At 38.5% G+C, this 15,838-nt stretch overlaps 1 protein-coding gene across 3 annotated transcripts in view; it reads right to left on the bottom strand.

Moving 5' to 3' along the window:
* ntn1b (netrin 1b) overlaps nt 1–11,048 on the bottom strand; it is an 80,642-nt gene extending 69,594 nt beyond the window's left edge. The window contains exons 1-2 of one of the 3 annotated variants that reach the window (XM_067459061.1): nt 10,695–11,048; nt 9,481–10,525 (exon numbers count right to left, since the gene is read on the bottom strand). In XM_067459061.1, the coding sequence (XP_067315162.1) occupies nt 9,481–10,495 (1,015 nt within the window). In that variant the 5' untranslated portion in view covers nt 10,496–10,525; nt 10,695–11,048. Of the gene's footprint in view, nt 1–9,480 lie in introns of all 3 variants that reach the window. The other 2 variants (XM_067459053.1, XM_067459045.1) reach the window with 2 other exon arrangements.
* Nucleotides 11,049–15,838: the final 4,790 nt, after the last annotated feature.

Here is a 15,838-nt window from a genome sequence, read left to right as displayed (position 1 = left end):
CTACATAGCAACACCTTGGCAACCATCCACAACAACCTTTTAGAACCCTTTTCAACCACATAGCAACACATTGGCAACCATCCACAACAACCTTTAAGGACCCTTTTCAACCACATAGCAACACCTTGGCAACCATCCACAACAACCAAGCAAGGTTGTTTTACAAGGTTGTTTCAACAACCAACCAAGTCTTTTTAAGGAGTAGCAATGGTCAATCTTAATACACTACAGATTTTGTGTTTCCTGCCCTGATGAAAATGTCCCACAGTCATCTTGAGAATTGACCAAAGGGGTATCAGGAGATGTGTGAGTTTTCATGCATTCAGGGTCAGAAGCAGCTCTAAAGGACTGACCAGCTGCCCACCTGCTTCTGATTAGCTAAGTCACTCCTCTCTCTAGTTCTCCTTTTTTTCTCTGTATGTTTTCTTTTTTTGTGGCTTTTCACTTAGAAAAAAGGATCCCACAAAGGTAGTTTTATGAGATTTTAACAATTTAATTTCCTGTTTTTAACAAATGACTACTGATGTTCTTGAGGTGCATTGGTAACACCAGGTCCTAACCAATTTCTCCATCCACAAACAAGACAAAATCTGTCCCAATCAGGAGATTTTTTGAATGTGTGCATAGTAATGAGTAGCGGGATTTTGGAAGATTTCAGATTTTAAAGCAGGATGGGCTGCATTATTTATATTTATGCATTTGGTAGACAATTTTATCCAAAGCTATTTACATTGCATTTAGGTATACATTTAGCTTTTAAAGGATGAATTTTTCGCCAATCATTATTACAAATTCGGGTCTTTAGCGACCCGTATTTCTAATACAGATGGATCTCTACCTGTCATGATAATATAAAACCTTCCTGATATTAAAGTAACACTTACAGAAGAATTAAATAAAGCATATTTTGTAACCTTTTGGAGCTTGTAAGGGTTCAGTTTGAGCAGATGTTTTCCACCGTCATCACTGTCCTCTTTCCCCAGTACATTCAGCATCTGAATCACATTCAACATCTCAAACATATTCTCAAAACTATCATTTTCAACATCTTCAAAATCAATATTTTGATCTCTAATAGCTTCTTCACCAGATCCATCATCAAGTGAGAGTGGCAGTAATATTTGATTGTTCAGTTCTTGCTCTGCTGTAAACGTCTGAGCCATTTAAAGTTTTGCTGAAGATTCTTCCTATTCTTTTGTTTTCTGCCTGCGGTGACTATTGACGCGTTTCCATTACTCTTCAAATTACGCAAATTGAAATTGCGAATTGAAAATACGCCCAATGGAAATGCATCAATTTTGCAAAAACTCCCATATATTGCAAAAAAAGTTTTTACACTCTCATGAGGTGGTTTTTCAAGCAATTCGAAAAGGACATTTTCGCAAAACTGCAATGGAAACGTTTTTCCCGCATTTATAGGTCACCTGGTACGGGGACGCATCGCTGCAACATAGGGCCTATATATTATTTTTTTCACTCAATTGTGTCGTAATAACGAGATCTTATGTAGTTAAAAAGACATATTTTCTCCAAATAAGGACAGTGGCGTAACTTTATCCTGGTAATGACGGACCCCGGTGCAGCCACAAATAATATAATATATAGGCCTACTGTAACTAAGACATATATTCAAGAAATGTATAAAAACAGAAAGACGCTACAGTTTCAGCCTTACTCAAAGGCAGAGGAACAGCCCAGTTACGCACATCAATCCATTCCAGACGATCTTGGTTTGCTTCTTATTTAATATGACAATTAATTGATGAAACATTGATCAAAATAAAAATACAATTTATACTAAACTAAATAATTTTTTTAAGAAAATCTTTCTAGAAAATAAAACTCGAAGTGGTCAAAATCATGTGTGACCCCTCAAGTCTCAGACATATTGCGAATCTTATAGCTTACTCATTCTGCTTACTTTTCATAATCAAAATATAAATTAAAATAATAATATTACAGGCTAATGTTTAGGCCTAAACGTAGCCTATTTAGTTTCGTAGTTAGGCTATGTTTTCTTTAACCCACGGCCGTTAAAGGCGCCAACGTTTTTTTTTTTTTTCCTTCTTCCTTTAAGACAGCGGAAACAACTCACAATTCTCTGTCATTTTTAGCTATACAGATAAATTCAAGACATAATCTGTCTACTTTTATTTGTGGACTCAGGGAACGAATTATTGCAAATTCCAACATTTCGCTCTTCTCTATATGCGTCAACCTGGCGCATAAAAGCCGATCATTCTTTACAGATGACGAATTGTTTGGAGAGAAGATGAGACGGATTTCTTTATTAAACTCATAAAAGACAAGAGAATTAAAGGAATACTGGATTCTAAACACAGAAATGCCACATTATCAGGAAGACCGTGAAGCAGATCTGACACACACACACCTCATATCCGTGCCGCTTAAGTAGCCTAAGGGGCTTTCCTTGCCATTAATGCTTGGATAACACACACGTCTCCTTCCAATACAAATAATAGCTTTTGCGGTGGATGGGATATACAAACCTACCAAGTGCCATCATTTTGGAATGACCTATCACGGGAGGAAAATAATGCGTTTTGGTTGCATAATTGCGGCTATGGAAACGCTGTCATTTTGCAATAGTTTTTAATCGACATTTAAGAAATATCGCAAAAGAATTTCGCAAATCTGTAATGGAAACGCAGCTTATGAGTGAAACGTCACTTCATCATTGTGTGTCAGACACTGCCACCTTGAGGAATAAAGGGGAATCACACTTTTTCAGTCATCAAAGATTTAATTAGGGTTGCACAGAAAAAAATACCTACACTATTACACAACTCGGGTCATTAGCGACCCTATACAATTTTAAAAAAATTAATTAAAAAATAAATGGGAAAACAGACCTTCTTTTATAATTGTAATATAATTATAATAATATATTTTAATCCTATTTTCTTGTTGTATTGTTAATAATGAATTGATTGAGGAATACTATAGAAGGTTGATGTCTAACTTTAACAAATAAATGAGACGGAGGGTAGTGAATGTCTTCCGGGGTCAGTAAAGACCCGAGGTATGCGTTTAAGGGTTAAACGCACAAGGAACTGAAAGTGTAGCAGTCATTGTTTTCTGCAGAGGGACCCGAGAGGTTTTATGACATCACTCTTTTGCACAATTCTTTCATCAGACTTACGGTCCGGCAGCACCGCTGAGAAACCCACAGATGGTCCGCAGACCTCGAGCAGCTCTTCATGGTAGCCCAGAAATCTGCTCGCGGTTCCTTTTAGTCTGCTCACATCACAGCAGGCCAAAAACACTATGATCCGGAGGACCACAGCGGAACAACGCAGAGGGATCCAATGGCAAGACGATTCCAGCCGTCTGCTCTGTGTCAGGGGCTGCGATGCACGTCTGGCTTAATCAGCTTCCACCCACGGGTCAACGCGCTTATGTGGACCATGGGCGTAGGTTTAGGGGGGGACGCTAGGTACTAGTCCCAATCAACATTTTAAGATGGCAAAATTGTCCCCACCAATATTTTAGCAAACTCCTTCGTGCTGCTATATATGGTCCCGTATTTACAAGCAAAACGATGCGTCCCGCCGTATCAAACTGGGACGCAATGTACAAGATTGGGTTTTAGCGGCTTTGCTGCTGCCATAGCGACGGAGTCTCGAGAACATGCGCTGTAAACTTGCGCGTTTTTTAAAAAACATGTCGAGCTCGCGTCCACCGTTTAAACGCAAGAGGATTCCCCGATATAGGACTGAATAGAAAAAAAAGGTATCAGTGGGTCTGTCCAGTAACTTACGATGAACCTAAGACAAACTGCAACCTTTGCAGAGAAGCATTTCAGTGTCTCAGACTGTCTGACTGAAAGCAGCAGCGATGACGGACACATCCGTGCTTCTAGGTAGGCCATTTAATGGATAATATATTAATATATTATTCCATACATTATCAAAGCTTGGCAGACTTATTTTTCTAGACATTAGACCGGTTAATTAATAGATTATAGCCTAATTGATGTTATTAAGTTTTATCATTTAGCTAACGTTAGGCTATATTAATAATAAATAATCCTGTCATATAAAGTTTGACATTTAAAAAATATTTAGATAAAAATGGGACAAATAATTGCATAATAATATAGTCATAATAGTAAATTAATAAAGAAAATGTAATTTCATTTTTGAATTTCAGAACATTTTTGTCAGTAAAGTGGTTACTGGTTCAAAATGACTGCTTAAAGAGACAGTGCACCAACAAATTAAAAATCTGTCAATTTCCTCACCCTCAAGTTGTTCCAAACCTGTATACATTTCGGTTATGTTGAATTTCTACCATGGAAGTAAATGGTGCCCCCAAATCAGCCTGGTTAAAAACTTTCTTCAAAATATCTTTTGTGTTCAGCAGAACAAAGAAACAGGTTTGGAACATCATGAGGGCGAGTAAATGATGGCATAATTTTTATTTTTGGGTGAGCCATCCCTTTAAAGTGCACCAATATAGACTACTAAAGAGTTCTTTAGAAATAAATAAAATAATCAAATGTAAAATAATATAAAATGTGTTCTGTTGCAAGCTTGCATAGGCCTACTTGATTCCATGTGTATTGTTGAGCTGCTGTCATTGTTTAATTGTCACTCTTATCACTACTATCACTCTTTAAATGCCAAGTTCATACATGATTTTCAAAAACTGATTCAAAACTGATTTGGAAAAAAAAAAAACTTACACACAAAATAACTTCTTTTCAATATAAAAAGTGATTGTGCATGATTATGTAGCATTATGGCTTTACAATAAAAAAATGTGGTTATAATGGAAGTCAATGGGGCAAAAACAGCCACGAACAGTAAATGAGGGAGAAACAAAAACTGATCCTGTACAAAAACTAACAATGCATCAAATCTAAAGTTGTTACTAATCTTTGACATGCTCAATAATGTGATAAGAGGTAAAAAAAAAAAATCCAGTCCACAATAATTTTTTATATTGAAAATAAGTAATTTTGTGTGCATGTTGTGTTTTTTTCCAAATCAGTTTTGAAAATCATTTATGAACTTGACAAGTAAAGAGTATTTTGTTTTATTATTATTATGGTACTGGATTGGGCCGAAAAGCCTCATAAATTAATAATCGTATTCATTCCTAAACTATGCTGCATTTCCATACTCAGTAATAAATAATAGACTATATAATCTGGGCAAACCTGGTGGGATGTCCCCACCAAACCTGAGACCAAACCTACGCCCTTGATGTGGACGTTTAGTCAAAGACAACGTTTGTAAACTACATTTACTCACATACATTTAATAGAGCAATTCCTGTTTTACTTATAAATCTAAATGCCTCACATCTATTTTTAAGTCTTTGACTGAACTTTGTGTTGGATGAGGGTTTGCTATTATAATTTGCTATTGATTTAATCACAGCCCATTGAAAACCTCCTGCCTGCTGAAGAGATATTTATCCACAGTAAAAATTTACTTGGACTACTCAACTAGTGTCCAAGTCTACAAATGTTTTTAGTGAAATCTTGTGTGGAAGGTTTAGTCTTTCAGTCAGCAAGAAAGTTGTTATTACTATTGAATACTGTAGCTCTAAAATAGATTTTTTTATACTGTTGTCTGAGGTCAACTAATGACGTCCGTGTGGATTTCACATTCAAAAACATCATAACTAATAAGTAATAGGCTATTTTCTACACTGGTTTTGAGGCTCTCTCCTGAACGCTGGGTTTTGGTGGGCGTGACGCACTGGAGACTTGGAAGTAAACGCCCACGACTAGGATCGGAGAAGATTTACATATTTAATGAGCTTCAGCTCCCCTGTTCAGTTCAGTTTATGAGGGAGGGATTGTTTTGAAAGCGGCCCCGGAATGATTCTCTCAATCACAGGGCTTGCAAACGTCTTTATCAAACAAACAGTGATTTATTTTTCATCCACCCATTTCTCATATTTAATATTTTATTTTAAATAGCCCGCACGATCGGTCTATATAAGTGTGAACCGCGCACAGACACACACACACGTGCATGTGCCTTCTAATGTCAAATAATGTCATATTACATATAAAAACACGTTTTACTCACATAAGTGTGTTGCACCATTCCTGTCAGATTCAATATAGAAGAAACAACATTGTGTTTTCATCTCAAATATTTACAAATCCAGCATCGACCTGAGACAATTCCGCAGTGAAATTAAGCGAACATACGATTAACTTCCCCACATGAGCAGGAACTGAAGGAAGCTTATGCAGCGCAATATCTTGCTATCTTCTTCGCAGCTCCATGAGTCTGTGGGCGGGGCGACTGAATTAGACATACTGTAGATTCTCTAGAGGCGTGTTTCGTCACACGATGACGAAAGGATGAAGCACACGATCATTTTTTGGGCTTGGTGTATGTAAAAGCTCTTCTTTGACTAACAAGGACGTTTTCAGCTCTGAAACTTACAGGATTTTTATATTACCATGACCTTTTATATCAAAAGCTCAAATCATCACCCCCTTAAATGTAATGGCACATTTAGTCCTTTTAACATAAGTTATGATCTTTATGAGGGATCTTAATTCTACTGCACAGATCAATATTTCAAAAGATTTTCTTGATGATAAGATTTTGTTTTATCACTCACTACTCATATCTCACAAAGATGCAAAGTTCACATACCAAAGACTCCTGTGTATGTAAGATCTAAATGTTTGCAAGTTCATTGCAAGTGCAATACTTACAGAATTTTCCATCTGAAACAAATGATCTTGATTAGTCTGACCAAACATGTAAACAAATGATTTCTGTCACAGCATTTGTATGCATAATTATGCATTTTTGAAAAAATGCATGCAATTTTTTGGAAGTTCCTTACCTTAAAAATCTAAACATACGCATTTGAATGATGATTCTGAGATCCAAAAAAACTATTTTAAACTCTTTTTGTGTGATGATCATTTTGCATCGCTGTTGACAACTTTGACAATTAATAAAACATATATATATAATTTATTGACAATAACAGTGACATTGTAATTTTAACCACAGCGTTTGATGATAGACTTCCTGTTCTCTCATTAAGAAAAAAAATTACCATCATGTGTGGCCATGAAACTAAATGGACAAAAATTCTATTACATATTCTATTCTTTATTCTTAAAGTAATGTGGAGATATTTCATGCTTTTTCAAACAGCAAGAGTAGTGTTTGTAAATATCAAATGTGAGATTTTTAAAAGTTGTATCTAAAAGTTATATGCAAAAGTTGACATTTAATTATCAAATAAATACATTTAACTTTACAACATGACCTTTTTTTAATCATGTTTTTTTCTCTGTCTGATATGTGATAATTTATTTTTGCTTAGCAGGTTTTGGCAATAATTGTACAGAACATACATCAATGGCGGAAGTATCAATCTAGATAACATTCCTATCATCCTGTGAATGCTACACCTAATTTCCCACAAATACCTGCCTTGCCCACCTCATTCCTCGAAGAGAATGGAAAGAATCCAGACAGAAATACTTACTCTTAATTAGGTAGCATTTAATCAAAGCAAGTAAATTCATACCAGATGTGACAATCTCTTTGAAACAGTTTGAGACAACTTTTGTCCAGTCTTTTATTTTTTGGATTCTGTCACAGATCTCATTTACAGCTTCATCACCAAGCCTTCCTGTTCAGCTCTACATTGTCGCGTGCAAAAGCACACAGTGAGAAAACAGCTTCTGTCAGTCATCTCTCATATCATGATGGTGCCCTCATTCACCATTCATGGGAAACGAACTTTTATATATAACCACAGGCCTACTGACACACATTAATCTGCTGCGCAACAATGCTGGCATATGCGTGACGGCCATCTGTCAGGAGTGTTTAATATCTATTCACACATTTTTAATTTACTTTTTGACTTTGCCAAGTGACAACAACCTCATCAAATAGAGCCTTTTGCTGACAGCTTGATGATTTTGTTATGGAGGCGTGCTTAACATGGCGTGGACGGAATAGAGAGAGTCTTTTTACGGCAGTAAATGTGACAGACCTAAAGAACTGCAACTTATCTTGAAATGTAAAATCACAGATGTTGATAAAACATCTGCAGGGAGCCCTCATTATTTTAAAATTGAGAAAATGAGAAGAATCCTTGGGTCTGCCCAAGTTCTTTCACAATAACATCCTAATGCTCATAGATATCATTTTCTTCCTTAACTGGGGAAACTAACTTTTCATCTGGAAACAAGCAGTTTACTTTCAACTTGCCAAAGCAAACAACAAAACTGATGTAATCTTTCCTTCAATCTGATAATGACACCTGCCTCGCAATAACACGACAAGCCTTTTCTCTCTCTCCAGAATGTTTCCTTCCACAGAATGGATGTTGAAAGGCACTTCCAAACCCAGTTACACCCACCCACCCATTGAATTCAATGCAACTATGGACTCTATCTGTAGGACATGAAAGATTTCAAGCTAAATTTGTTGCAACAATCAGATGATTTTCATTTAAATAAACGTAAGGAAATCTAATCAAAGTTCTCAAATCTAATTAAATTACTGTTGTTAGAAAAAAAGATTAAATGTAGAAACATGGACATTACATTTATTTACCAGTATTCATAACATGAAATATATGAGGAAAGGTCCATCCTTCTCACATCAAAAGTTGCAATCTAAACTGATGTAGATACTTTTAATTCAAATGAATGCAGTGTATTTAGTGCATTGAAAACAAGCTATTTCATAAGGCAGTGTGCATTGTTTCAGGTCGGATATTAAAGTTCATACAATTCATAATCATTCTTTATTAAATTAGTAAAATTCCGTTAGCTGATAGAAAAATTAAATATTAGTTGATTACAGGAAAAATCGAGTTCCTGAAATGAATGAAGATGAATCTGATATGAAGCTTATTTGGATTATTTGATATTACCTTTTGGAAAGTTGATCATTTCATCAAGAAAAAAGCATTAATGAAACGGAAGGCTGACAATTCATTCAAACAAACCGTCTGTCTAACGTAATGTAAAAAAGCATTATGTAAATTTTAAACTCTAATTAGTTTACATTAGATTGCATTTGTGTGCGTGTGCTTGTGCTTGTGCGTGTGCTTGTGCGTGTGTGTGTGTGTGAGAGAGAGAGTGTGTTTGTGGACTCTTCTTCCAATCTTTAAAACATTTGGAGATTTCTATCTCTGCTGAGGTCCACAAATCTGAGGTCACTAATGAAATTGCGTTTTTTAATTTGATACATTAATATATATATATATAGCATAATTGTCACAAACTACACCAGCGTGACAACTTGAGTGATAGGTTTGGGTTAATTTTGTGGTCTCAGCCCTTTGGACTATAGGGAAACGCTTAACAAAGTTGATCACAATTAAAAAAACACATTAAAATAAAACAATTGATTCATATATTTTCACATTTGCAAATACCATCATGGATGAAACCCATTTTGAAGAAAGAACCATCAGCACTCAAGTAGATCAGGAAGGACTCACCGACACATTCGTTCGCCTCTCTGGCCGTCGCGCGTTGCCACGGCCGGTCGTAGTGGAACGGCTTGCACCTGTCACACTCTGGCCCCGCCGTGTTGTGCTTGCACTCACACACTAGGTTCCCTTCCCGGTCCTTTACGCACTTTGACGCGTGCCCGTTACACTTGCAGCGACCGCCGACCTGCAGGTCAGACACCGCGTAAAAATACGAGTCCCTGGCGAGCTCCGAGTCATCCTCGTTCTCGTCCCCAAACGTGTGCAGCCGGTTGAAGGTCACTTTGATATCGGTGGCCGTGACCCAGTCCTGCAGCACGGGAGAGTTGTCGAAGTCGTGCGCGGAAGGTCTGCCATCCAGCGTGCTGAAGGCGATGAGCCCACCTGTTAGCGGCTGCATGTCCGTGTGAGAGTCCGTGCAGATCGCCTCCTGCTCGTTCTGCTTGGTGATCGCAGCTTTACTCGGCTTGTTGTACATTTTCTTGCACTGGGTTGAGTAGAACTGGAAGGGCACCCAGCTTTTCCCATAGTCCATGGACTTGAAGATGGCCATGGATTCAGGACGAGGAGAGCAGAACTGGAGGCTCACATAGGTCACCTCGAACTTCTTCCCCAGGGACAGCGTGAGAGTCACATTTTGGGGGTATTGCACGTAGTTCTCCGATTGCCAGCAGGTGAGGTTGTGAGGGTTGTTGAGGTCTGTCAGATACGCGGGTGGATGGGTCTTCTTGGGGTCCGTGGCGTCACAGATGTTGCAGTCCCTCGATCTTTCCTCGCCCTTCTCGGTCGCCACGCAGTACCGCGACGCCGGAGTGCCGCAGGTGCTGGAGACGCGCACGTCCTTCCCGAACGCGGAGTTCACAAAGTCGGGGATGCAGCGTCTGGGGTTGCCGTTCTCGTCGTAACACGGGTCCGGTGGGGATGACTGAGCCGCGAACATACTCATCCCGTATCCACCGCGAGCACCAGCCACCATCGCGGTGATGGACACCATGGAGACGCACGCTACCAAAATCCTTAGCATTGCAACCCCTGGTCCTCAGTGTCCCTGAAACTGCACTAAACAGAAAAGAATCGTTTTGCACTTAAAAAAGGACTAGTTTTGCAATGCAATATGCAATCTATCATGGAGTTTCCTACATGCTATGTTGAAAGTGTGTGAAAGACTCGTGCGTAATTAGGCGACTTTTCTTAAAAAGACAAATCCACAAAGTGCACTATACCTCAGAGAGACTGCTTTAATCGGGTGGAGAAGTATGGCAACCCCGTCTAAAAAAGAAATTATAGGGTATACTCTCCCTTTCTTTTCTCTCTCCCGGATATGTTGTAATCTCTTTCCCACTTTCAACCAATATGAAACAGAAAACCTGCTATTACTTTCCAAGTCTCCCTTTCTTCTTCTGCCCAACTCATTCACACCTCTGCCTCTCTGTGACTGAATGTCGCAGCTCAGCCCTTCTGTCTTTCTGCTGCTCTGCCTGTATTCAATGGGAAGGGGGTTCAGTCCTTCGCCATTCTCTCTGTGCGCCTGCATGAGTAAAGCGCTTTATTGCCCTGTGTGCAAGCACAATTGAATTCCTATGTACGTTTATCTATGAGTTATTCATAATTATAGGGTTACGTTCGACTACTTTAAAAACGTTTTGAAAAATTAAACTTGAAAACGTTTTATTTATACGCGATGACAGCTGTTCTGGGAGAGAGCGTTTTTAGAAATACAAATAGAAAACACGGGTGCCAAATTGTTGAATTAAAAAAAAGTGTATTTGTAAAGTTCTTATTAAAAGTGCAGAGTAGAATTTCCCCTGACTAACACCCTTTTGTCAGTTTGTAGATGGAGAATAAGAGGACAGTTTTGGGGAAATTCTGGCAAATATCAACCCCTAAAATTATTGGGACGCAAGTAATACGTATTGATATGTATTTTTTTCATTACCACTAAATTAATCATTTGAATTCAATTTAAATATCGTATAGAACAGAACATTTCCGCTAAATACCGAACTGCACTAAAACAGCAGACCACAGTGCAATACATCTGAAGCACAAAAAAGAAAAATTAATAAATAAAAGCATGGATTATATGGTTGGACATGCAGACTGACAGATCTTTTCTGAAACACATTACATTAAATTAGAACTCTCCAGCTAAAGAAAGTGGAAAGTTGTACATTGCATATTGAGTTATGAACCCCTTACTCTTTTTACAGGATGATCAGTTTAATCTGTGGAAACGGAAATAGCATATGCACATCATAAATGTACATTAAATTCAATTCCAGACGCAGTTCTGATTACGCAACTCTTGGCCACCCACGGTGCCCAGTACACACTTGTTGATCCTCGGTTCCTCACAATGAAGAAACAGCGACACCGTGCGGTAGAAAGAAGAATAGTCCGATTAACAGCGACTCGCCAGAGGTAGTAGGTCTGTGACCTGCGCGCGTTCGTGTTCTGAAATGAGGAGCCGTGAGACATTTTTTGTAATTAATCAAATGTAAAGTCATGTCCCAGTTGCACTTAATGTTGTCATATTTTCCTGGTAAAATATTAATGTTTTGTTTATTATTAAAACAAAACATTAATATCACCAATTTAGTGATTTAAGCATTTTTACATTAATTCCAAAATAATAACTAAAAGCAGTAACTATCTAAACAGTATATTTTATATAATTCAGGTCCATTTAAAGGGTTAGTTCACCCAAAAAAATGAAATTTCTATCATTAATTCCTCACCCTCATGTCGTTTGACACCCGTAAGACCTCCGTTCATCTTCAGAACACAAATGAAGATATTTTTGCTGAAATCCGATGTCTCAGAAAGGCCTTCATTGACACCAATGTCATTTTCTCTCTCAAGACCCATAAAGGCACTAAAGACGTCGATACAAAGCCCAACTCACTACAGTGGCTCTATAATCATTTGATGAAGCCACGAGAATAGTTTTTGTGCGCAAAAAAAGAAACACAAAAAGAAATAACTTATATAGGGGCCGATTTCAAAACAAAGTTTCGTAATGAATCAGTGTATCATTCATGATTCGGATCGCCAGTGTCACGTGATTTCAGCAGGTTGGCAGTTTGACACGTGATCAGAATCATGAATTAATACGTTGATTCATAACAGTTCAAAGCTTTGTTTTGTAATTGGCCCATCACTATATAAGTCGTTAGGTTTTTTTTTGCACAAAAAATATTCTCGTCTAATTTAAATGTAATTTTTTGAGGAGACACTGCCCCGCTTGCCTCAGAGAAAAATGCCCCATGAATGAGAATCAGTATAGGCTATACTTTTACTTTGCTACCTCTAACAGATATTGCCAAAAGTTTTGGAACGCTTTTACATGCACATGAACTTTAATGACATCCCATTCTTAATCTGTAGAGTTTAAAGGGGGTGAAACACTAAGTTTCAGTAAATCTCATGTCAATCTTGAGTACCTATAGAGTAGTATTGCATCCTTCATATTTCCGAAAAGTCTTACGTTTTATTATATTTATAAAAGAAATATAGGCTGTACCGAGTCTTTCTGGAAAAAACCGAGCGCCTGGAGGCGTATCGAGTGGGCGGAGCTAAAGAATGACGAGCGCGCAAAGCGGTGACGTCCTCAAGCGTGGAGAAACCCATCTATCTCAGCTAATACAGATAATGATCCACAATCAAATCTGAGGCTGAAATAAATTGAACAGGAGAAATGGCAACAGCAGGATGTCCGTCTCTGTGGTATGTACTGTATTTAGGGGCCTTTGTGTGTCTTTACTCGCATTTTATGAGGACATGATTCGGTTTATGGACTATTGTATGCGACTAGACCTTAGAGGTAGCAAACAAAACGGTTATGCACGTCAGACTAGTGTAACGTTATACAACAGAGAACAGCAATGGAGTAGCGGATTTGAATGACGAAGCACGCAATCGTGTCGTTTACTGATGTTTACTCATGCGAAGGTAGCCAATAGCAGAGACATTTGAAGTTGATTTACTCACCGCCTGCTTCCAAAGCAGGACCGAACCTTTATCGCTGGGACCGCTCTGTCAAAAACACACTTCTTTGGTATGATTTGGTGAAGTCCTGTGACAGCAGTGGCATGTAAATCCACTTTGAGACGCGACTGAAACGATGTTGTGAAGCTTCCCGTCATTTCTGCGTTCAAATCGGTTCAAATGCAGCGCTGCCTTCCCGGAATGCTGTGCTGAAGTGTTGAAGTCGCTCGACGTCACCCATAGGAATAAAGTGAAGCGCGGCGTGCCACATAAGTCTTCACGGAGGACTGGATCTGCACCTGAGAGACTGTTTACTCCATCAAACGTCCAACATTAGTTTTTGAAACTTTGCCTATGTTTAGGATGGGAATCCAAGTCTTTATGAGTGTAAAAAGCTCAGTATGCATGAAACAGCATTCCCCCCCCCCCCCCCCCCCCCTCTCTCAGACGAGAAGGCCTGGCTCTCAGTCTCCGCTCTAATTCATCCCAAAGGTGATCTATCGGGTTGAGGTCAGGACTCTGTGCAGGCCAGTCAAGTTCCTCCACACAAAACTCACTTATCCATGTCTTTATGGACCGACGCTTTGTGCACTGGAGCGCAGTCATGGTGGAACAAGTAGGGGCCATCCCTAAACTGTTCCCACAAAGTTGGGAGCATGAAATTCCCCAAAATGTCTTGGTATGGTGAAGCATTAACAGTTTCTTAACAACCCCATACCATAATCCCCCTCCACCAAACTTCACACGTGGCACAATGCAGTCAGGCAATAACCATTCTCCTTGCAACCGTCAAACCCAGACTCGTCCGAAGCGTGATTGGTCACTCCAGGGAACACGTCTCTACTGCTCTAGAGTCCAGTGGTGTGCTTTACTCCACTGCATCCCACACTTTGCATTGCACTTGGATGCTTGGTAAGGCTTCAATGAGCTGCTCATCTATGGAAACCCATTCCATGAAGCTCTCTACACACTGATTTTAAGCTAATCTGAAAACAACACAAAGTTTGAAGGTCTGCAGCTATTGAAAGAAAGTTGCAGACTTCTGCGCACTCAGACAATATCATAACCATTTGAGCTGTTTTTAAAATGATAAACAAAACTGTGCCATAATTTTTGCTTTATAGGTCCAAAGTGTTTCGAGCTATAACATTTTGCCACCTTCAATGCAGTTTAAATTATTATGTTAGGCCACATAGCCTATACTTACACATAGCCTACTGTAGTAGAGGCTCAAAATGTTGACATCCACCATGAATACATGAGTGTATTATACCTCTTTAAAAAGCTGAAAAGAGATGAAGTAAAGATTTAAACAGGGAACTATCATTAGCATTCGTATACTTGGCGTCACTATGTATTGTGTTCTGTTAGCGGAAGTACAATCCAACAGGCAGGACCTTCATGCAACTTTAAAGTCACCATGATAATCAAAAGTTTTTCAAAATAAAAACATTTTGATAATTAAAATGGCTTTTAACATACTGTTAATCTATAAGCCAAAACTATTTACATAATTCGCATTTAGAAGATACAAGCATTCGAAACTTACAGTCTCTCACTTCTGCCAATGAGAATCTGTCACATGCCTGTCCTGTCTTGTGTGCACATGTGGGTTTTGTTATGTTGAGCATGTGCTCATGTTTCTGTTAGATCCCTCCCCCCTTATTATCTCGTTATTGGTTTCATTTGTCCCACCTGTTCCCTCTTGATTTCTTCACTTCTTAAGCTCCTTGTGTTTGTCAGTCCTGGTTGGATCGTTGTATGTCTTGTCTATGTCTCCTGGTTCCCTGTGATCTCTGTTGGTTTGTTTAAGTTTGTATTTTTATTATTCTATTATGTGTTTTTCCCCCTCGTGGGTTTTGTTTTGAGTTTGTTATATTTTATAATAAATTATAATTTTTCTGCACTTGAGTCCTCGCACCATTTTCCTTTGTGTTAGACGTGACAGAATCAACAATTTTGATGACATCACTCTGCACTTCAATGTCTCATCAGATTTTCTGTCCAATCAAATGCTCTCTAGAATCTGAAGAGTCCCGTCACCTTCATTACAAACAGATGCTGGAACTGTGGCGAAAGTCCGTTGCAGTGATGCCAGTAACGCGTTACATAGTAACGCGTTACTCTAATCTGACTACTTTTTTCCAGTAACGAGTAATCTAACGCGTTACTATTTCCAAACCAGTAATCAGATTAAAGTTACTTATCCAAGTCACTGTGAGTTACTATTTTAGTCATTTTCCTTTGTAAAAACCAACAGCTTATCAAAATTCTCAGCCCGAGTCCGGCTGGAGCCCGTGTTTTTTATTTATTTATTTTACTTTTTACATTGTTGCAGCCATTAAAATAGTTCAGTTTTGTTTTTAATGTCAAAGTAGTT

Source organism: Pseudorasbora parva, chromosome 2 (genome assembly GCF_024679245.1).
Source record: "Pseudorasbora parva isolate DD20220531a chromosome 2, ASM2467924v1, whole genome shotgun sequence".
Classification (NCBI taxonomy): Eukaryota; Metazoa; Chordata; class Actinopteri; order Cypriniformes; family Gobionidae; genus Pseudorasbora; species Pseudorasbora parva.
Note: the sequence above shows the minus strand (reverse complement) of the source record. Positions and strands in the feature narration are given on the sequence as shown.